A 22,689-nucleotide genomic window follows, 5' to 3' on the forward strand; every position below is an offset into this window, starting at 1 on the left:
CTGCAGTGAACTTAGAGAAAAAGATCAGAACCGTAGTTGTATGGCCTATTGTATGTTCTACACAATCACAATGCAAATTGCATCTTTCAGTTAGATTGGGGAAAACATTTTCTAAAACCACATTATTAAATAGAAAACTTATATATGATATCTGACTAAAACAACATGATCCTATCATTTTTATATAATAGGAAAAATAAAATGGAAGTCAGAATCATAAGTAAAAATGACAGCTATTGGGTACAATATAGCTTAAGGACAACATATCTCTGGAATGTTCATGTGACAAGGGTCTATGGGAGAAGATCCTCTGGTGTTTCTCAAAATTGGTAAGGACCTGAACTCATGTTTAGCCTAATGCATATTGAACTACTTTATATGTAATGCTAATATTTTATAAATGCTCAGTATCGACACAGTAGGCCTATCTTCAAATGAACTTCAAGATTGAAAGCATCAAAACATCCCCAGTGAGCAGACAGCACTGCACAGCTAGCGGTACATTTGATTCTGTTCACCAGCATAAAAACTCTGCACAACTCGAAAAGTATTAGTTTAACCAAAGATATCCAGAAATGGCTTTTGATATGCATTTATCCACAACAAAAAAACACAATTGCTAATCATAGCCTAAATATGAGACAATGAGTCACAGTTCTCAATGCAAGATGTATTACTTTACTTTAAAGTATGTATCATTTTAGGCCTATGTGTTTTTTAAATATAGGCATTAATAGTTGGACATGATAGCCAAACCTATAAGCACTTGTATGATGGGACCAATTCAATAAAATACATGAATTCTTAGGTTTATAGGTTACTGTAAAAGTTCAGTGCGAAAGGATAACGAATGCTTCATTTGTGTCAAATGATATCAGAATTGACTGCTGAATGAACGACAAATGAACGGTCAACTCAAATGGTCGATATAATGCAACAGTAGGTTGGCTAAATCCAGGCGAGTTGCAAGTGCGCAGTGACTCTAAGGTTTCCCAGACAGTGGATAGCACAGCCCTTGTATAAATGCCGTCCCGGGACAATGTGCTGAATTGGCAGCCTATTTATAAATCTGCCATTTGGACGTGTACGGCACTCTAATGCCACTTTACCTTATGAGGGAACTTCAACCCAGAGCACCTGCTCAAAACAAAATGCCATACGAGATCAACTTCAGCCCCGCGGTCCGTGGACGGTCCCGTCGTCAGATTGTTTTTCAAACAGACACTATTTTACAACGGGAATGTGCTTCTCAATTGGTCAACCATGCATAGAGTACAGACAATTAACCTTCGCTGAAGAGTATTGGCACCGTTTAAATCAGGATAAACAATCGAAATGTGTCCAAATGGCAACAAGGCTACTGCATTTCAATTGTAGATTATTTAGAATACAATTTGAGTGGAAGGTCGTGCCCTTTATAGCCTAACTGGTTGTCACTCCCAATGTCAACAAGTTTAAGGGACGAAAAAAAAATCTTTCAAGCAATTATCCGGATATTGCCACAATCAACTACATTTCCTTTTTAGTGGTTTTAAACATCACTTTGCACGCGTCGTGCATTCATTTGGCGTCAGTGCATACGAGGGCTCTCTATAAAAACGTTATCACTGCGTGTGCAGCACTCTAGACGCGTTATCTGAGAACTTGAGTGCGTCTAAATTTGTGGAACACCCTAAAGTGATGACCTATCTCCCTTTTCCAGAGAGGCTACGGTGGTTATGTGCGCCTTGTCCTCCTATACCCTGACATGTAAACGTATCATTTAGTTCACCCCATGAATCCTCACCGTGACTTTCACTCTCACCAATTAGGCTGTTGTCAAGTGCAAGGCAAGATGTAGACTTATGACTTTTTGGGAAATGATGTATGGAGCGTGACTAAATTAACGCTGCTCTTTATAACATGCATAAGATATGACATTAATGAATTACATTACATTTCGTTATTTGCTACCATGTGCTTAATAGATGTTGTATTGCTAGTAGGCTAGCCTAAGTCAAAAGCAAATTTAGAGAGAAAATGAATCCAGTTTATAGGCTCCAGGCTGTTTTCAACTAAAACACGAAAAATACATTTACATGTAGGATATATAGCCTAGAGGCAATCTATTCCAATTGAAAACAACTTACTTAAATAAGTTCTCCTTTCGTCGCACCGTGTTCTCCGCTGGGACCAATGTCTTGTTTCTTCAGTATTGTCTCCCAATGGATCCGTTTTAGAAGGAAGGGTTACGTCTATTTTAATTTATGACTCACAACGCATTATTTTAGGGTCTGTTTCTGTGACCCGAGAGAGTAAACTTGTGAGAGAGTAATGGTTTACTCCGCAGACAGCATTAACAATATTTCCATTTTCCAGTTGATTAGAACTGTATCCAATTCATTCTGATTTGGACATGCCGCTGAAGCAAACCGGACTCGCGAGCGCACTGCGAATCAACTCTGAAAGGCATTTACACTTAAGGTGGTGGCAAGAAATGCGCACGTCGTTTCCAATGAATAGTACCACTATGTGGCCGAACAGGAAACTACCTCCTACTAAAGTAGACTGCAATAACTTACCAGCCATCTGCACGCCGCAGGGCACGCTCGCAAAGCTTATAGTTTAGCCAAGTAGTTCAGACTAAAACACTCAACTAACGTAGCTATATTCACAACATTGACAAAATATCGCTATATTTTGTCAATTCAATACCCAATGAAAACATTTATTTCAATGATAAAACCTGAACCTCTTAATAACCTATGATGCAGGGGGTTTCGACTGGGGAAAACAGACAGCCAATCAAAGCATCATATTAATGTAAATGTTGAGATATAACATCAACATAGCCTATGGCTATTGTTACCTTGGCTTGATGTAGGGCCCCATCCAGTCTGTGGGTATCCCGTTGTGTTATCAAAGGACAATCATATCACTGTTGTCTGTATCGGTGGAAAATGCAACAAGGTTAACTTGTGTGGCCATGGGCCACTGAATTAAATCTCCGGTGCGCAAAGTGAGTTTCGTTTGTCAGAATTGAGGCGCGTTGATAACTTCATTTATCCGTCTTCAGCTAGTCAATCTTGGCTATCAACTTGAGCGGTCATGTCATATACAGTTTAAGCATTTCCCGTCGTGCAACAATCTCTCAAAGTGAGGCGAAGTGAGTGAGTGTTCAGTGTTGTCGGAACGGACAGGACTCCCTCTCCCCGGTGGATGCAAAGAAAGGAGAAAGTAAGAATGAAGAATCAGAAGGAGAGAGACAGAGGGAGAGGGAGCTGTGTTAGAGTGCTGTGTGTGAGAGAGAATGTGTGTGTGCAACGTTTTATAAATAGGTCCATTAATGATTCATTTGTGCTTCAAAATACTATAACCACGGTGCATAACTTCATTGGCTCTTTCGCTTTATCAGTAAAACAAGTTCTCCTTTTGGTTATTTATAATAGGTGAATTATAAAATCTGGCTCTTATAATAAACGATTTGATAAGGAAATCAAACCACCGCTACTTTAGAAATGCCAATGCAACCAGACTTGCGTTGGTTGTTAAATGTCACTGTCATTCATGGTACACATTTGACAAAGTAACCATCTAAAACAAATTTTTTTTTGGCGGGTGACTTGTTTAATTCATTCGTTTGTATAAATACTTTTGGATACATTTCACTAAGAAGAAAATCATGATATGTTGAAATTTTTGCATAAAATATTTGTCGAATAATTATATTTTAATATAATGACAGCGCTAATACGTTGTGAAATGATGTTTGGCCTCTTTCTTAAATGTTGGCTAGATAAATAGCCTACTCCAATATAATAGGCACGTTTCACAAACTTTTTTAAGTCAACTCATAGCCTATGAGCAATTCAAGAATTTGAATACATGTGTTATTCATCTACATTTTTTAAATTAATTGTCAACCCGTTGAAATCAGCTGTTAAAATACGAGACGCTTCTGAAAAAGGTAAATCACGCCTATTTGGGGTCTTACACCCCACTGGTTGAAACAGCGTTGTTTCAATATATTTTCAATAAAATTACATTGAACCAACGTGGAATAGACGTTGAATTGATGTCTGTGCCCAGTGGGACTGTTCTGCAATTTCGACCCAATCACGGACGTTTTCGTTGCTAGGCCTACTACTAAACTTTTATACAGGTTACTGTTATCAGATGTTGTAAACATCACCTTCTCTAACTGATAGTCTATAGGTGGATCCATATGCAATGATAAAAATGTATTGAAAGAATAAAAATACAAAATTGGTTAGTCAAGACATGCCATTGTTTTCTAATGAGTTAAAATTATGGTTATGGCTAGTAAGGGTTCTTTTTTTCCTTCAAAGATGATGGATTACTAGACTATTATAGCGCACATGGAGTTCAAACTTGAAATATGAGTTCCGTTTGAAGATGTGCCTGGTAAAATTGTGGAACAATTCAGTTACTCTTACGCCACCCTGTGGTAAAATTAGACAGCACAGCTCAAATTTACCAGGGTGTCTATGAAATTAGGGCCCTGCGTTGTGGTTAATCATGTCACATGACCTGGATTTGAACCTTTATTTAAAGCTTTTTCATCAGCCTGTCTGCTTTTCTTTTTATGTCAGATGGTCCAGCAACATCCTCAGGCAATTGCTTGAATTTTTGGCCTAAAATAATGGTTAATGGTTAAAATCCAGGTCATGTGACACAGTTAGCCAAAACACAGGGCCCCATGACCACTGCCCAGTAGCAAGCAAACTTTTGGCCGATGTTTCAAAATGAGAATATGTAGTATGGAGAGCATTTTCGTTGGGCTGTAGGGTGGTAGGCCTATAAGCATAGCCTCAATGGGTCAAATTGAAACAGTCCCATTACAAGTCAGAATGTTGAATAAACTTCATTCGAACTTACTCCACCTGGGCTGTAATCATTAGTCCAAACAGCACACACGAGTTTCTATTGGACACATTCAGGTAGGGCCCTCCGTTTCACTTAAGAAAATATTTTGCCACCGTGTGAAAAATATGACCCTATTGTCCACTGATTGTCCTTATGTCATTGGACATTTTCGAAGAAAAAACAACAACATATCCACAAGAAAGTATTATTAAACCAACTTTAAATCGCAGGTCTGTGTGTGGCTCTCAAAATTTGTTTCTTCATCACCTGAGGCACACGCACAAGACGTAACTACATGATGCATGCATACTAACCGAAGTCTTGAAGGTGTTTACATGATTTTTGATACACCTCCAATTGATTCAGTGATGTCAATTATCCTATCTGAAGCTTCTGAAGCCATGACATAATTTTCTGGAATTTTCCAAGCTGTTTAAAGGCACAGTCAACTTAGTGTATGTAAACTTCTGACCCACTGGAATTGTGATACAGTGAATTATAATCTGTGAAATAATCTGTCTGTAAACAATTGTTGGAAATATTACTTGTGCACAAAGTAGATGTCCTAACCAACTTGCCAAAACTATAGTTTGTTAACAAGAAATGTGTGGAGTGGTTGAAAAATGAGTTTTCCAACCTAAGTGTATGTAAACTTCCGAATTCAACAGTACATATTACCTCAATTACCTCGATGAACCAGTGCACCCGCACATTGACTCTGTACCGGTACCCCCCTGTATATGGTCTCGCTATTGTTATTTTACTGCTGCTCTTCAATTACTTGTTACTTTTATTTCGTATTCATTTTTTTAACTGCATTGTTGGTTAGGGGCTCGTAGGTAAGCATTTCACTGTAAGGTCTACAGCTGTTGTATTCAGCGCATGTGACTAATACAACTTGATTTGATTTGTTTTTTATTTATTTAGTAGTGTCGAGGTTAGACAGTATATGAATGGTAGCAGCTGTGGTAGAAACATGCAGAGGTTTAAGGCTACAGTGCTACTGGCACACTGGCAGATGTTACCTTGGCTTACCACAGCAGCTCTGTGTGCTTTCTTGTACACGCGTCCATAAAAGAAGCGGATGCTGATGACTGAAAGAGTCAAGATGAGGCTGGGTGGGCCGAAGAACAGTACATTTTGCTCTGGAATAAAACAAATAGACCCTTCCACAATTCGAGGTTCAAGAATAGTCCTGCAGTGGCTTTGTTAACAGAACCTTGTCCCAGGTTGATCACTACCAACACTGACACTCAAAACCCAGCTTAGCCCCAAGGCAAGCTGCAGATGCCTGGAAATTATTATGCTCAGGTAGTAGATGCTGTGGCACATAAACACATATATTTCTATTGCCATGAGGTCCAGAGTCATCTGAGAGCTCAGGAAGACAGCTGTCACACCACTGAAATGTGTTGTTCACCAACCCCCCCCCCCCCCCCCCCCCCCCCAAAACTCACTGTGGGGGGGAACAGAAAATAGTATGACACAGGGAATAAAGCTCTAATAAAGCTTTACAAAATATTACAGATCAATAAATGACTTAACAAGGCATAAGACAGCTGTCAGAAGCGTTCTCTAAGTCTCAACAGTCCAATGGGTAGTGTGAAAGGGCTAAGTGAACTTAACAGGTAGTCTAATGCAACCTTTGTTCCTGGGGGTAGGAATTACAGTTTCATGATGACACTACAAAGAGCTGTTCATTGCCAGAGAAAATAGAAAAAGAATGACAAGGGTCCAAAAAATGTAGGTTTCCCCGGCAACGATGTGCCAGACAAAAACAGGCAGACGGATCAAACATGCCTTGCTCCTCTTCTACCATTTTCATGTTGAGAAGGAGTGAGACGGAGAGAGAACATGCGGTTCTGTTGAGTTTTGTGGAAACCATGCTGTAGACTGACTGAACCGTAATAGTATTAGCAGTATTAGCATTAGTCGGTCCTAGGATCTTAGAGGGATAGTTCAGAGTGTCTGCTCTTTTCCACGGACTCATCAGCTCTGATACATTGCTTCTGTCTTCTACTCAATCTTCTGTCTTCTACTCAATTCTACTCAATCCCCTCCTCAGAGGAGTGTTGGATACCCCAGTGAATGGGAATTCTGAAAAGGGGTAGAGGGCTGCGCTCTCAGGAAGACATTTGAAAATGCTCACGCTCTTACTGGAATTAGCATGTTGGTTGGTCTGTTGAAAATGCATGAACTAACTGTATACTGAATGCACTTTCAAACTATCTGAAGAAGTCCTTCAGAAGCTTTAAAGCAAGTGGTTGTTTTCCTGTAAGGATACCTTATCTTGGAGAGGAAAACAGCAACTATCAGCAATTAATAACACACAGGGAGGAGCCATTTTTCCCAAAAATGTATAGGTAAGATAATGACTTATACCCACAGGGAAATGTTGTTTGCAAACACATAATCAAGCATTAGCAATGACATTTACAGAAAATAATACAGCTATAACGTTCAGGTCATGAGAGATTAAATTGTACACTATATACTATTCATATCAGTCAGGGCCACAACCAGTGTCTGTTCCGGACCTCAATAAAACTCACAGTCCTTCCTCCTGCATGCATTGAAGCCTGCCTCAGTCTCACCACTAAGCGCCACATCACTGTCTTTCTCAGTAGCCTACTCTCTGTAAAGCAAAGCTATTATAGTAGTGTATTTTTTGATCCTGTTGAGGTAGGCACCTTTTAACATTAGGTTCATCCTTCTAGCTGGTTAAGTAATACTAGCCAGAGCCCTTTGACATTACTGCAATAGAAGCTATAACCACCTGACTGACATCTGTAGCCTATAAGTGACTATTTACCAGTTGTGCACTCATTATCCGAGAGTCAGTTTTTGTTTGTTTGGGGGAAGTCTATAGACAAGGCAGTGGTCGCGAGATGGTTTAAAAATGGCCTTTTGCATCGGGCAAACACATTCATCAGAGCCGACCATGCGCTGGGGGTAGTTCATTGCATGTCTCAGGCCCTTGGCCTGTGCTGCGAGAGGGAGGAGAGGGTGGAGTTAGCCGCTTGACAGAGTGGTGAATGTGCTGCTAAAAATATCAGGAGGCAAATCCCAAACAAACCATTGCCAGCTAGGGTCAGCTAGGCTGTACCGATAGGCTAGTCTACATGATGAGATTATTATAGATTTTTATTTGTCAAACAGCAGTCAAGCATCGATCATCATGGCACCAGAATAAGACCCTCAATATTTATTGGAAAGGAGTAGGCTATCAAGATCAAAGTACACTCACTACCCTGTGAAGGTCATCATAACTTATTTTATCTGTAGCCTAATCAACTGCATGGTTTCCCAAATTGTAGTGGGAGGACCACACACCATATCATTTTGGAATATTCGCATGAACATCTGGATGGAAATTCAGCTACTGCCATTCACACTATAAAACATTATTTTGTTACTCTATTCCAGTTTAGAACTCTATCAAGTTTGCGGCGCTGTTGTCCGTTTCGGGAATTGACACCCGCTGACATACATAAAAGAAGAAGATAACACGGAAGTAAAATTGGAGGAAGGTTTGTTTTGAATTTGCAAAATGCTCGCTCCTTACGTGGATTTTAGACGCAGTTAACGGAATACCTAAGTCTCAGTCCACTGAAAATGTCTAAATTACAGTCTTTGAGTGTGTTTGTTAATACACGTTTAACAGTGGCTACCGTAGAGATTATGGGGGCAGTAGAGAAAGTGGTAGCGGAGTACCAGGAGGAGATTTTCCGATCTAAAGTGGAGAATGACCGGCTGCGCAGACTGCTGCGGATCAGACCGGAGATGAAACGATGTAGATTAGACTCCCTCCAGTTCTCGCTTACCGTCTCTGAGGAGGAGGTTAACCCTGTGCAGCAGCAATGTGACCAGGAGGAATGGAACTCCAGTCTGGGGACGGATGACCCCGAGCCCATGCAGATTAAAGAGGAAAATGCGGAAGTCGGGACCACTCAGGTGGCAGGGCAGCTTCAAGGGCTGGAGCCTGACATTGTAGAGTTCATGTTCACTCCTTCCTGTGTGAAAAGTGATTGTGATCAGGATGACCTACTTCAGTCCTTGACTCTTTCCCAAACCACGACTGTGGAGAACAGAGAGAGTGACTCTAAAAAATTGGATCTCAAACCTTTTGGCACAGTGACCCACCTCGACAATCCTTATGACCCTCGAGATAATCAAGACAATGTCTCCAGCCACAGCTCAGCTGCAAGCAGTGATCTAGTAGGATTTGACATAAGCCCACCATTGGATCCCAACCCACCATTGAGGAAACCCAGCACCACATCTAAAACACATGACTGCGGGAAAATATTAAATTGCAAGGGGACCCTGAACAGGCATATGCAGACCTCCACAGGAGAAAAATCATTTAGCTGTAATAACTGCAGGAAAAGCTTCAGTCGCAAGGATACCCTTAACATGCATATACGGACTCACACAGGAGAGAAACCATTTGTCTGTGGTGATTGCGGGAAAAGCTTCAGACAGAAGGCTACCCTTAACAGGCATATACGGACTCACACAGGAGAAAAACCATTTAGCTGTGGTGCCTGCGGGAAAAGCTTCAACCATAAGGGAAACCTAACTGTTCATTTACTGACTCACACAGGAGAGACACCTTTTACCTGTGGGGACTGCGGGAAAAGCTTCAGACAGAAATATAGCCTTAAAAAGCATACATCGACTCACATAAGAGAGACATTTAACTGTGCTCACTGCGGGATAAGCTTCAGACACAAAGTGAACCTGGATAGTCATATACTTGCTGTCCACAAATAAACAAAACAGAATGAAAACAAAAATAAGAAAATGTAACAAAGATCTGGCAGGAGTTGGTAATACAAATGCAGGATATAGACATCACTGTTAGGAAAGCAAATAAATTCTAGATCACTCATGTTGTAGGTTTAAGGTATTTACTTTTGTAAAATGTTATATGTAAATAAAAAAACGATATTATGATCAAACAGTTAAAAGGGGCAATGGAAACACTTTAGGAAGTAAATCTAAGCAAAGATATGTAATCAATCAACTAATATCTTGCAATACTTTAACATAAAAACATCTCTGTATTTAGTATTTTGATCTTCGAGGTTAATTTGAGCTATGGTCCGGGCCATTTTTAATTGCCATAGTAACGATTGACGCCAGTGCGTCACTGGCAGGAATCAGTACATTTTCTGGTATTGAATTTTCGTGCGGAGAGTGAATCAAAGAGTACAAGGACATGATGACAACAACAATTAGTAATTCAGACATGAACTGTATAGCGCCAGGCTGTACGAATTGGCTCCAATGAAAAAAAATATATATCGGGTAGGTACCATCGGCTGTCCAAGGACCTTTTGAACACGTGGCTCCATATCCTAAAGAAAGGAAGGACGTGCCAGCTCGAGCTAGCAAGGTCTGCAGGCAGCACTTCGCCGAGAAGGACTTTTCTACGAAGGGCACGTTCGATGCGGCAACCGGGAGTTTCACAATGTAAAGGAGTCCTAAACCTACGTTGATGCCCTCTACTTGCCCCTCCAGCTTCAATTTCGAGGGTTATGGTGTACAGTAGGGGTTACCGACCGACCATCGTCAACATCGCTGACTTCGGAGTCAAGCCAAACGTCGGACGTGAGTCAATGGAGCCTGGTAACGTTAACCGACCACTAGTCATGATTGTTGTTGACTAGGCTACGGTTAGACCCTGGATAACTTTGTTGTTACTCTGAGTGGCGCAACTGAAGTTGACGTAGCTAATGTTCGCTGAAAAATACATTTTCCTGTATTTGCTTTGCTGTGTGTGTGTTGACAGCATACATGACTGGTAGCTTGTTAACGCCAACTGATATATTTGGGTTCAGTTGTCTTAATCTTAAAACATTTGTTTCAGGATGATATTGTCATCCATGAAAAGGTTTTCATCCTGGAGATTGTGCAAGAGGAGGTACATGCAAATCCAAGTTATTTCTAAGGCTATTGTTTGTTTATTTCTAGACACAATCTGTCATCTCTGATGCCATTTTCAATATATAACATTGACAATATACAGTATATGCAGTGACTCTTGAATATAACTAAAGCTTAAGATGCCTTAATATTTTTACACCAACAGAAAAGAACAGTTAGTACAGCATGCCAAACAAACCCCTGGTTGCCAAATTGTTCCTGTGCTGCGGTGGAAAAGAGCTCCACCGGGACCATAACTTAAGAACTCGAGGCCCAGCTAGACTGCTCTCACCACCATCTGTATACAACCGAGTCCTGCCCCTGTTGGCCACAGAGCTGACAGAGAGTGAGATGAGTGAAGACCAGGAGTTGATGTATGAACCTGAGAGCTCAGACACACAATCATCACAGTGCGAACCAAGAGATACAATCGAAGAGTGTGTGCAAGATCAGAAATACATAGTCTTTGATAGCAAGCTGAAGGAGTTGTTCAATGTCTGCCATGAGCCAGGATGTCGAGCTGGTGTCATCAGTTCATCCCTGAAAATAAATGGTTTTGCCATCACCATGGAGACAGTGTTGTGGGCCACAGGAGGAAGTGGGAGTCCCAGACCAGAGTGGGGAAAGTTGTTTGCAGGTAGTGCCATCGGCAGTCTGTCTTCCTTACTGGTGGCTCTCACTCCACATTTGTGGAAACATGTCACCTCCTCAGCCTAGTGCCCATGTCGCTGCGTCAGTTTGCAAACCAACAGCGCATCTACATTGTGCGAGAGGTTAACCACATGTGGACCCACCACACGTAGGCCATTCTGGCTACAATTGGTGACAGTCCACTGATCGTATCTGGAGACACATGGTGTGATTTCTCCAGGCCACTCTGCTTCCCACCTGATCCTCCCCCATGAGGCTGTGCATGTTACCAAGGTGAAGAATATTTACTGTTTGGAGACGGAGGGATTAGAGAGATGCCTGCAACACATTGAGGTAAGCTATAGCCTAACCTATATTTTTTTTAGCTAGCCTGAGGGTTGGAAGTGTGTATTTGGTGGATGTATGAAGAGAACGTAGGTACCTTTTTTAGGATAATAATAATAAAATCATTACTAACAGGCCCATGGATGCAGTATTGAAACCTTGGCCACTGACAGGCATCCAAGTGTGAGGGTGCACTTGAGGGGCTCATATCTGGCATGAGTATGACCTGTGGCACATTGCCAAAGGTATGAGGAAACAGCTGGTGGCCATCGGGAAGCCAGAGGTACTTTCATATATTTTATAGTAAAATCAGAGCTATATGATTATGATGATTCAAGTCAGTGACTCCGGGGTCTCGTTTACTCCCTGTGTCTCAGGTACTGCCATGGGTGAGGGCATTAACTCACCACTTGTGGTCACCACTTGTGGTACTGTGTCACCACTGCTGGTTGAAGTGTCCAGGTGCTAAAAAAGTGGATCACCTCATCACCAATGAACACCAGTGGGTCACTGGAGGCACACTCTCCCCCCCCCCCCTCCCCACCTGAAGAAGGAACAGGATGAACACATTGTCAGCAGCTTTTGAGGCAGTGAGGAAAAAAGTCCTCAAATCAAATGTTATTGGTCATATACACATATTTAACAGATGTTATTGGTCACATACACATATTTAACAGATGTTATTGCGGGTGTGGAGAAATGCTTGTGTTCCTAGCTCCAACAGTGCTGTAATATCTAACAATTCACAACAATACACACATCTAAAAGTAAAATAATAATATATAAAAATATATAAATATTAGGACAAGCAATGTAGGCGTGGCATTGACTAGAATACAGTAGAATACTATATTTATATATCACAGCTCTGGAAAAAATGAAGAGACCACTGCAAAATGATCAGTTTCTCTGGTTTTACTATTTACAGTGCCTTGCGAAAGTATTCGGCCCCCTTGAACTTTGCGACCTTTTGCCACATTTCAGGCTTCAAACAAAGATATAAAACTATTTTTTTGTGAAGAATCAACCACAAGTGGGACACAATCATGAAGTGGAACGACATTTATTGGATATTTCAAACTTTTTTAACAAATCAAAAACTGAAAAATTGGGCGTGCAAAATTATTCAGCCCCCTTAAGTTAATACTTTGTAGCGCCACCTTTTGCTGCGATTACAGCTGTAAGTCACTTGGGGTATGTCTATCAGTTTTGCACATCTAGAGACTGAATTTTTTTCCCATTCCTCCTTGCAAAACAGCTCGAGCTCAGTGAGGTTGGATGGAGAGCATTTGTGAACAGCAGTTTTCAGTTCTTTCCACAGATTCTCGATTGGATTCAGGTCTGGACTTTGACTTGGCCATTCTAACACCTGGATATGTTTATTTTTGAACCATTCCATTGTAGATTTTGTTTTATGTTTTGGATCATTGTCTTGTTGGAAGACAAATCTCCGTCCCAGTCTCAGGTCTTTTGCAGACTCCATCAGGTTTTCTTCCAGAATGGTCCTGTATTTGGCTCCATCCATCTTCCCATCAATTTTAACCATCTTCCCTGTCCCTGCTGAAGAAAAGCAGGCCCAAACCATGATGCTGCCACCACCATGTTTGACAGTGGGGATGGTGTGTTCAGCTGTGTTGCTTTTACGCCAAACATAACGTTTTGCATTGTTGCCAAAAAGTTCAATTTTGGTTTCATCTGATCAGAGCACCTTCTTCCACATGTTTGGTGTGTCTCCCAGGTGGCTTGTGGCAAACTTTAAACAACACTTTTTATGGATATCTTTAAGAAATTGCTTTCTTCTTGCCACTCTTCCATAAAGGCCAGATTTGTGCAATATACGACTGATTGTTGTCCTATGGACAGAGTCTCCCACCTCAGCTGTAGATCTCTGCAGTTCATCCAGAGTGATCATGGGCCTCTTGGCTGCATCTCTGATCAGTCTTCTCCTTATATGAGCTGAAAGTTTAGAGGGACGGCCAGGTCTTGGTAGATTTGCAGTGGTCTGATACTCCTTCCATTTCAATATTATCGCTTGCACAGTGCTCCTTGGGATGTTTAAAGCTTGGGAAATCTTTTTGTATCCAAATCCGGCTTCAAACTTCTTCACAACAGTATCTCGGACCTGCATGGTGTGTTCCTTGTTCTTCATGATGCTCTCTGCGCTTTTAACGGACCTCTGAGACTATCACAGTGCAGGTGCATTTATACGGAGACTTGATTACACACAGGTGGATTGTATTTATCATCATTAGTCATTTAGGTCAACATTGGATCATTCAGAGATCCTCACTGAACTTCTGGAGAGAGTTTGCTGCACTGAAAGTAAAGGGGCTGAATAATTTTGCACGCCCAATTTTTCAGTTTTTGATTTGTTAAAAAAGTTTGAAATATCCAATAAATGTCGTTCCACTTCATGATTGTGTCCCACTTGTTGTTGATTCTTCACAAAAAAATACAGTTTTATGTTTGAAGCCTGAAATGTGGCAAAAGGTCGCAAAGTTCAAGGGGGCCGAATACTTTCGCAAGGCACTGTATAGATGTGTTTGGGTAAAATGAACATTTCTGTTTTATTCTATATACTACTGACAACATTTCTCCCAAATTCCAAATAGAAATATTGTCATTTAGAGCATTTATTTGCAGAAAATGACAACTGGCCTAAATAAGTAAAAGGATGCAGTGTTGTCAGACCTCGAATAATGCAAAGAAAGTTCATATGAATTTTTAAACAACACAATACTAATGTTTTAACTTAGGATGAGATCAGAAATCAGTATTTGGTGGAATAACCCTGATTCTTAATCACAGCTTTTATGTGCCTTGGCATGCTCTCCATCAGTCTTTCACATTGATGTTGGATGGCTTTATACCACTCCTGGCGCAAGAATTCAAGCAGCTCGGCTTGGTTTGATGGCTTGTGACCATCCATCTTCCTCTTGATCACATTCCAGAGGTTTCAATGGGGTTCTGGTCTGGAGATTGGGCTGGCCATGACAGGGTCTTGATCTATTGGTCCTCCATCCACACCTTGATTGACCTGGCTGTGTGGCATGGAGCATTGTCCGGCTGGAGAAAACAATCCTCAGAGTTGGAGAACATTGTCAGAGCAGAAGGAAGCAAGTTTTCTTCCAGGACAACCTTGTATATGGCTTGATTCATGTGTCCTTCAAAGACAAATCTACCCGATTCCAGCCTTGCTGAAGCACCAGATCATCACCGATCCTCCACCAAATTTTACAAGCCACAGTGTCTCGCTGAAATTTGGTGGCGGATCAGTGATGATATGAGAGTGCTTCAGCAAGGCTGGAATCGGGCAGATTTGTCTTTGTGAAGGCCACATAAATCAAGCTACATACAATGTTGTCTATGTACATAGAGGCTGATGCACTAAGGTGCAGGATAGAGTAACCGGGTGGTAGCCAGCTAGTGACAGTGACTAAGGGCAGGGTACTGGGTGGAGGCTGGCTAGTGATGGCTATTTAACAGTCTGATGGCCTTGAGATAGAAGCTGTTTTTCAGTCTCTCAGTCCCAGCTTTGATGCACCTGTACTGACCTCGTCTTCTGGTTGATAGCAGGGTTAACAGGCTGTGGTTCAGGTGGTTGATGTCCTTGATATTTTTGGCCTTCCTGTGACAATGGGTGCTGTAGGTGTCCTGGAGGTTGTTGAAGGATCTCGAAGGTTTTTTAAAAAACGTATCAACCGTTTCTATACATATGCTGCAACATTTTGATCAAATTAATGAGCACATTTTAACCCCTTCTTTTTTGCCTTCCTATGTGAATAACTACAACCAATTGATTTAATAAAATCAGTAATATAATAATTCTAGTAGCCTATTTATTAATCTCTAGTTAAATGAATTAGATCTTTTATTTTCTAGGTGATGAAGTGTGACTGGTGAACTCAAGTGTACATGCCCTGTGCATTAAAATACATGCCCAAGAGGAACATGTTCGGCCAGCAGGGAATGGTCGCTAAATTCCAAGTGCCTGCCTTGGACCGCAATTATTCAGTGGACAGACAGCAGGTTACAACAGAGGGAGTGCTCCCTTTAAAGCAAGAGTTCTCCAAGGCTGCCAGGGCGTTAGTGGTGAAACCCATCAAGGAGGAGAAGACATGGTGTTTCCGGTCTGAGCTCCTACACGGCATCGTTGACTGCTGTGCCAATATTATGTCAGATGTAGACAGAGAGAGGAATTACCTGTGTAACTTATATCTGTCTCTAGGACCATCCCAGCGGACTCTCCTGAGTGCCCAAAGAGAGAGTGGCGGTCACTTTGGGGGAGCGGACTAGTGTTCCGAAAATGGAGAAGGAGCTGACCATTCGACAGCAAATTCAAAGATACACCCATCCTTGGAGGGAATTGAAGTGGAATTGTTTTTTTTTACCAGTTTCAACAGACATGCAACCTTGTCCCGGACCTGCGGTTTCAACTCCGTTTTTCAGTCTCTCGGTCCCAGCTTTGATGCAACTGTACTGACCTCGCCTTCTGGATGGTAGTGGGGTGAACAGGCCGTGGCTGTGTCAAGTATATGTAGAGGGGAGGAGTATTATGTGCCAGCTGAGCCTAAATGCTGCTATTGTGGTGGTGAACATACACCTGAATTTCTGAAGTGTCCTGTTAGGGTGATGGAGGTGGTAAGAATAAGGGCTGTCCAGAATGTCACCTATCCGAAGTTGTTGAGCAGTGAAAGAAAAGCGTGAAGTTGAAGAAATAATGGTAGTAGGAGTAGGACACAAGATGATGTTCCTTGTCAGAGGGATCCTGACATGTATGTTAAGAACGTTGACGTTGTAGCGTTTATTGGTTTGGTTATCAACTGCACAGCACAAACAGAGAGGAAATCTAAGAAAATAGGCATTGTGAGTGTTACTGTCGCTTAATGTTCCATCCTCACAGGCACCTGTAGGAATGCAATTTGAATGTAACTGAAGGAGTGGGATGGTTGTTCGATTCATTTTTTTAATTATCCCCCTTCCTGCATTTGAATATATTATTTTTGTTTTGTTTCAAGACCCCGTACAGTAGGTGGCGGCAATATACCAATAGGTGTAGTCTGCCATAACATTTTAAAGAAAACAACGCAACCGGAAGTTGGAATCGCTAGTATCCGTTTGGGTTCACAACTGCAACTGTTTGTTGATGGTGGCATAGCTAGCCAGCTACTGCTATGTCAATATTTTTTATTTAGCTAGCTAAAACAAACGTTTTTACGAAGAAAATGAGTTCTGAAGGGAATCGACACGGGACGAAAAGACCTGGTTCTCCGAATGAAGTATGTTACCTATAGTTGCATGCATTGAACGGGACAGGCCTTGCAGTTCAGCTAACCGGTTAGCAAGGCCCGTATCTGGTTTGCTTTAGCAAAGAAGTATGCAGCCTGTAACATAATGCGTCCTAGATCAACAAAGCCATAGAGTAAAGCAGTTAACTATTTAACGCTGGTCAACAAATCACAAGTGTTATTTTTTAGGTAACTTATTCACCTTAAGGTGGCCAGTTTGACATCATGATGAAGCTTGCCAGAAAGATAGTCAGCAAGTCAATTTAATAAACATTTATTTTGATATAAATGAACTCGAGGCTGTTACTACTAGGCATGACGTGGCTAGTTAGCGTTATATTAAGATGTGTGACTTTAGCTAATCCAATTGGGGGGGGGGAGTGTGTGATCTTCGAGCCGAAGGTGCAATAAAAGGCCTAGGCTACGTTCTGGTGGGATCCCATTCCTTGTGTACTGTAGGCAATTCTGTGTTGTTCTTGCAGGATGGACCTACTCCATGGGCAGCTGCAGATCTGGGGGACAACGAGAGGAAGCAGAAGTTTTTGAGGTTGATGGGCGCAGGGAAGGTTTGTTTGGTCATATTCTATGTAGACTATTTTTCCCAACCCTCTCATCAGGGACCACTAGACGTTTCACATATTTGTGGCCCTTACTGGAACACCAGATTTCAAATGTAGCTAAGTCAACAAATCACCAAGCCCCTGATTAGTTGAATCAAGTGTGCCAGTCTGGTATTGGACTATTATTACTGTAACGCAGTAACTGTTAATTCAACTTGACGGTTACCTCTATTCCAGTATTAGATTGAGCCAACATTTTATCTTAGGCTACAATTTATAATCCATATAGCATCGTCAAAGGAGGAACAGAACTTGTATTACAGAATTATGTCTACTGTATTTGGTCCTGCAGAAAGAACACACTGGACGTCTAGTCATTGGAGATCACAAATCAACATCCCATGTCCGCAGCGGTGAGTAACCCTCTTGAATTATAGAAAAAGGCTTGTCAAGGTACTGGTATCTTGGCAACCCTATTCTACACCCCTTTCAAATGCTTTACTCACAGATCTATCTCATCTAATCTAACCTTTTCCCATATCAATGCAGTACTATCTGGGACCAGATAGCACTGTATTTGGTATGATTGGTGTTTCACTAGTTTGTCCTCTGCAGGGGCGGAGGACCGGAGGATGAACTCTGAGCTGGAGTTGCAGTACCAGCAGGGGCTGGACGGGAAGCTGTCAGGCAGGAATAGGAGACACGTCGGACTGGGCTTTAGCGAGGTGAGAGATCACGGACGGACAGAATTTTTAAAATTTATTTCACCTTTATTTAACCAGGTAAGCTAGTTGAGAGCAAGTTCTCATTTACAACTGTGACCTGGCCAAGATAAAGCAAAGCTGTGTGACAAACAACACAGAGTTACACATGGAATAAACAACACAATAGAAAAAAGTATATATACAGTGTGTGCAAATGGCTTGAGGAGGTAAGGCAATAAATAGGCCATAGTAGCGAAGTAATTACAATTTAGCCGATGATGATGTGCAAGTAGAGATACTGGTGTGCAAAAGAGCAGAAAAGTAAATACAAACAATGTGGGGATGAGGTAGGTAGATTGGGTGGGCTAAGTTGAACATCAATCCTAGCAAAGATGTCTGACAAATTGTTCCATTCTGATGAATAGGGCTTCTATGACATCAGCCAATCAATCTGCTGTTCTATTATCCATTGAATGGCTGAAGCAAGTTTGGGTACGCTTTCATTCTATTTAGCTGGGTTGTGTTCGTTAGTACCTTCCAGGCTTTGGAGATTTTTCTTGTTTAGTTCCTATCTGAATTTGTCTAATAAAAACATGTTTTCTGTTGCAATGAACACAACCCTGGCCTGTTACATGACATGATTAGACCGTGATGTAATACTGATTGATTGATACATTTTAAGATTTGAGTTACTGATGGTGCTTCTCATTAGACCTGTATGTTTGCATGGCTATGTAAGATTAATGACAGCACAGCACATTTAAGCGCCACAACGTGCGATTGGCTCAAATTAGAGGCATAATTTATACAGCCAAAATGTCACGTACATACCCACATGTTGCCCCAGTCTCCAGATCTTCATTTTGTGACACTTCTGTTCGCTCCACAGCCGGACCCAGCCCCACCTCCACCACCCGTAGAGGGCCAAAGCAAGGCAGAGCAACCAGCCAGTCCCAATGCCCCAGACAGCCCCTCAGAACCCCAGGGCTCACCAGACAAACCCCCCTCACCAAACCCAGAGGACAGCACGAAAGACAAGAAACACACCTTCAAAATGGCCTTTGTGAAGTCATCCTAAGACTGGGAGAAAAACAGTCACTTTTTTTCTAAAGTCAAACCACAGATTTGTACATAAGTCGTTCTTTTGTGTCTCTGCAGTACTCCCAAGCTGATACATGGTAACTTCGTGGTTTCAGATGTCTTTTATGTTTCAATGCTGAGCAGCAAACCAGTAGTGCACTACTGAAGGAGGTAACAATCATTCAGACAGATTTCCTGTGTTGTTTCCTAGTCAATTTTTGTTAGGAATTCCTGACTGAAAGAGGGCCTATGGCGTGTTATAAATGGTTCTGAGACGAAGCTCATGAGTTATAAAATGTACTTAAACATCAATAAACTGAAGTACCACACAGTAGGGATGAATATTTTCTCAAATCTACCAAGGTGGCTATTTCAAAGCATTTAAAAAATAGAATCACTATACCTGCGCTACATTGCCGGCTTGTCTGGGCCACTATGTGAAACTGATATTTAGTAATGATAGAGTAACTTTGATCAGCAATTAAATTTTTGTGAATTGCGAAACAGGCCGTTCAGTGCATTACAGCAGTAGGATATCTCAACACAGTGTGAACCCCGAGTAGGCTGTAGCATCATAACTGCAACGGCAGTCAAATGACCAAAGATATACTAAGCTTGCTAGAAAACCTCCAACGAATGACATAATATCCTATTTGGCAATATCGAGTTGATAATTAGCCTTATGCAGATCAGTGCATGAATAACAGATGAGGATATTGTTAAAATAAAAAATCCATATCTACTCATACAATTTGATCACACATTATCTACTGAAGGTCTCAGATGGGCAGCAATACGAGACAGCGCAGAAGCGTTATAGTGATATGCATAATGTAGAAGAGCTTTTAAAGACAGGACTGTCCAGCCAGCAATCCCAGTTATAGTTTATTCTGATGATAGACAAGGAAGCACATTAGATGGGCAGGACAACAGTATGTTGATGGCTGTAGATTTGTGATTCGTCTGTTAGCCCCTGCTAACTTATGTCCATGCTAATGCGACCATTACAATTAAATGGGGAGTCAGGATGTGGGATAGGAAAATAGCCTAGGCTCTATATAAGGCTACTGCGTGAGTCAATAGATAACTAATACACTTGGTTTAGGCTACATTGCATGCTACATGTTTCTGATCAGTGATAGATGAGCAAACTAATAAATGAGCTACCACTTCCACCTGTCCGGCCAGAGATCAATTAACCAAATATACAGATGGAGATTCAGTGACAAGGAGTAGGACAGAATACTCACGCGAGTGAAGATCAAAATCCACTTATATACATGCTAGACACATTTTCTGATCAGCTAATATATAAGCAAACTAGAATAAAGATCAATTTACCTAACATTTCCCTCAGCCTAGTTACCAAATATCCAAACTGATTCTGTGAAAACAAAAATCTGACTGTTTGATATATCTAGACGAGTCCCCCACGCTTGTCTCAAAGCAGCGCAATGGCTCTGTCCCAATCAAAAAGGTGCTGAAATGATAATGTAGGTGACCACACAGGACTATTGCTTTACATTTGTATAACGGTTGCATATGATTTAGGGATATACAGTATAAGCAAGAATTTGATACATGCCTTCAATTGCATTAGCCTATATTTTAATCATTCAGTTGATCATAACTAAGGTGAGTTTTTCTCTCTGCGCCTTTTCTATTTCCAATGGCTATTTCCTCATCTCCTCACTGTGCTGCCACCCGCCTTGTTCTCAAAACCAATTTAAATCATTATACTTATTTTTCTAGAAATCTGGCTTTTTTTTCCAGGTTGGGGCTAATTTAATTTCTGTGATGTCAGGCCTGGGCTCGGGCTTCAAGCTTTACGGACTTGGGTCGGACCGGGATCTAATTTTCAGTTCTAATGAGAACTCAAACTGCAAACTCAACTGCATTCGGATCTGGTGTGCAGTCGAGCAATGTCAGTTATGTGTGTTTTTAATTGATGGCCACTTTGTGTGAAGTAAATATGCCAGGCTAAAAGGATTCCATGCAACAACCTGTATGGATAATGTGCTTTTTTGTTGTTGCCAAATCTGCTGCGCATGTGTATTTTGTGGAAATGCATTAGTGAGACAATGTTGTAATTTTCCATGTCTTGTCATTACATTTTTTGGGGGAAATGTTAAGAGTGATCCCTTTAATTGTCAATTGCGCTATAAAGCCGATCTTAAGCACTATGGCTGGAATTGAGCCCAAAATAAACATGCTCGTGTTTGAATCGTCTTGCATTTACTGTTTGAAGTGAGTTGATTTATGACACATTGACCGTATACGTGTGTTCATGATTAAATATTGAGAGAGAACTGGACAGGAGGCAACATGTTTTGTTAAAACCTTTATTTCCAGAAAACATCATTATGGTTTTATTTCCCTTTTAAATTACACATAATACAATACAGTTGATTGGCAAAAGCGTTTACATGGCAGTGCTGAGCTACAAAGGTTGCAATTTGGTCCAAGATTGTCTTTCATTAGTCAAAATAAAATAAATATATGATTCATGTCATAATTACATTTCCATCTCAACGACCTATAAAACATTGTTTAGAACTTTTTGTTTAGAAATATAGACCACACTTCAAAAACTATTAGTGTTGACAATTACACACAACATTAAAGTGCAAAACACAACTCCAATTCAAACTTAACATTAGGTACACGCACAGTTTCAATGCTCTCGTTGAGTTTCGAATAACTCCAATAAAAAGTATTATAAAACATCACTGGCTTTAATTGCTGAAAATGATTAGTATTAGATCCTTTGCCCATCGATTATTTTCATTCACGGATGTCCTGTCGGTGTCTTGGCGTCTGTGTCAATGGTCAGTCAGTGCTCAGCTGAGCTTTGGCTGAAAGGGGGGAAAAACAGGCTCATGACATTGAAAATACAGACGGTAATGTCTTCAATCGAAAGTTCCACCAGTCTTTCCAAAGAGACTAAGTAAGCAGTGCTTGTTTGTGTGGAAACAATAAGACACAACCTTTTTACATTCTAATCATGACCCAACAATATTACCATCACCTAACCCAACAACATCACCATCACCTAACCCAACAACATTACCATCACCTAACCCAACATCACCACCATCACCTAACCCAACAACATCACCATCACCTAACCCAACAACATCACCATCACCGAACCCAACAACATCACCATCACCTAACCCAACAACATCACCATCACCTAACCCAACAAAATCACCATCACCTAACCCAACAACATCACCATCACCTAACCCAACAACATCACATGACCCAACAACATCACCATCA

At 41.2% G+C, this 22,689-nt stretch overlaps 4 protein-coding genes across 23 annotated transcripts in view; 2 read left to right on the forward strand and 2 right to left on the reverse strand.

Moving 5' to 3' along the window:
* Window positions 1-3,284, reverse strand: part of LOC110521284 (transcription factor SOX-6) — a 200,476-nt gene extending 197,192 nt beyond the window's left edge. For 3 of the 7 annotated variants that reach the window (XM_090231105.1, XM_036969428.2, XM_036969425.2), the window contains exon 1: window positions 2,130-3,281. The gene's annotated coding sequence lies outside the window, so the exon portion shown is untranslated. Of the gene's footprint in view, window positions 1-2,129 lie in introns of all 7 variants that reach the window. The other 4 variants (XM_090231108.1, XM_090231104.1, XM_090231102.1 and 1 more) reach the window with 4 other exon arrangements.
* A 5,091-nt stretch (window positions 3,285-8,375) lies between these two features.
* Window positions 8,376-10,891, forward strand: LOC110521286 (uncharacterized). Its single transcript, XM_090231124.1, has one exon. It carries the CDS (start codon window positions 8,482-8,484, stop codon window positions 9,640-9,642), a length of 1,161 nt encoding a protein of 386 aa, XP_090087250.1. The 5' UTR covers window positions 8,376-8,481; the 3' UTR covers window positions 9,643-10,891.
* Window positions 10,892-16,721: 5,830 nt separating this feature from the next.
* On the forward strand, window positions 16,722-19,735 carry LOC110521288 (small acidic protein). 2 transcript variants are annotated; one of them, XM_021598749.3, is made up of 5 exons: window positions 16,722-17,051; window positions 17,543-17,626; window positions 17,973-18,033; window positions 18,236-18,345; window positions 19,214-19,735. In XM_021598749.3, the coding sequence occupies exons 1-5, from the start codon at window positions 16,998-17,000 to the stop codon at window positions 19,400-19,402; spliced, it is 498 nt and encodes a 165-aa protein (XP_021454424.1). In that variant the 5' UTR covers window positions 16,722-16,997; the 3' UTR covers window positions 19,403-19,735. The 2 variants fall into 2 exon arrangements, with proteins under 2 accessions (XP_021454424.1, XP_090087252.1); XM_090231126.1 differs by having other exon boundaries at window positions 16,879-17,051; window positions 18,170-18,345.
* A 1,997-nt stretch (window positions 19,736-21,732) lies between these two features.
* The window catches only part of LOC110521287 (pleckstrin homology domain-containing family A member 7), a 182,240-nt gene continuing 181,283 nt past the window's right edge, over window positions 21,733-22,689 (reverse strand). For 12 of the 13 annotated variants that reach the window (XM_021598747.3, XM_021598745.3, XM_090231111.1 and 9 more), the window contains one exon: window positions 21,733-22,259. In XM_021598747.3, coding sequence (XP_021454422.3) covers window positions 22,234-22,259 — 26 coding nt within the window. In that variant the 3' untranslated portion in view covers window positions 21,733-22,233. The remainder of the gene's footprint in view (window positions 22,260-22,689) is intronic. The other variant, XM_090231123.1, reaches the window with a different exon arrangement.

Source organism: Oncorhynchus mykiss, chromosome 4 (assembly GCF_057628025.1).
Source record: "Oncorhynchus mykiss isolate SJ-2025 chromosome 4, ASM5762802v1, whole genome shotgun sequence".
Classification (NCBI taxonomy): domain Eukaryota; kingdom Metazoa; phylum Chordata; class Actinopteri; order Salmoniformes; family Salmonidae; genus Oncorhynchus; species Oncorhynchus mykiss.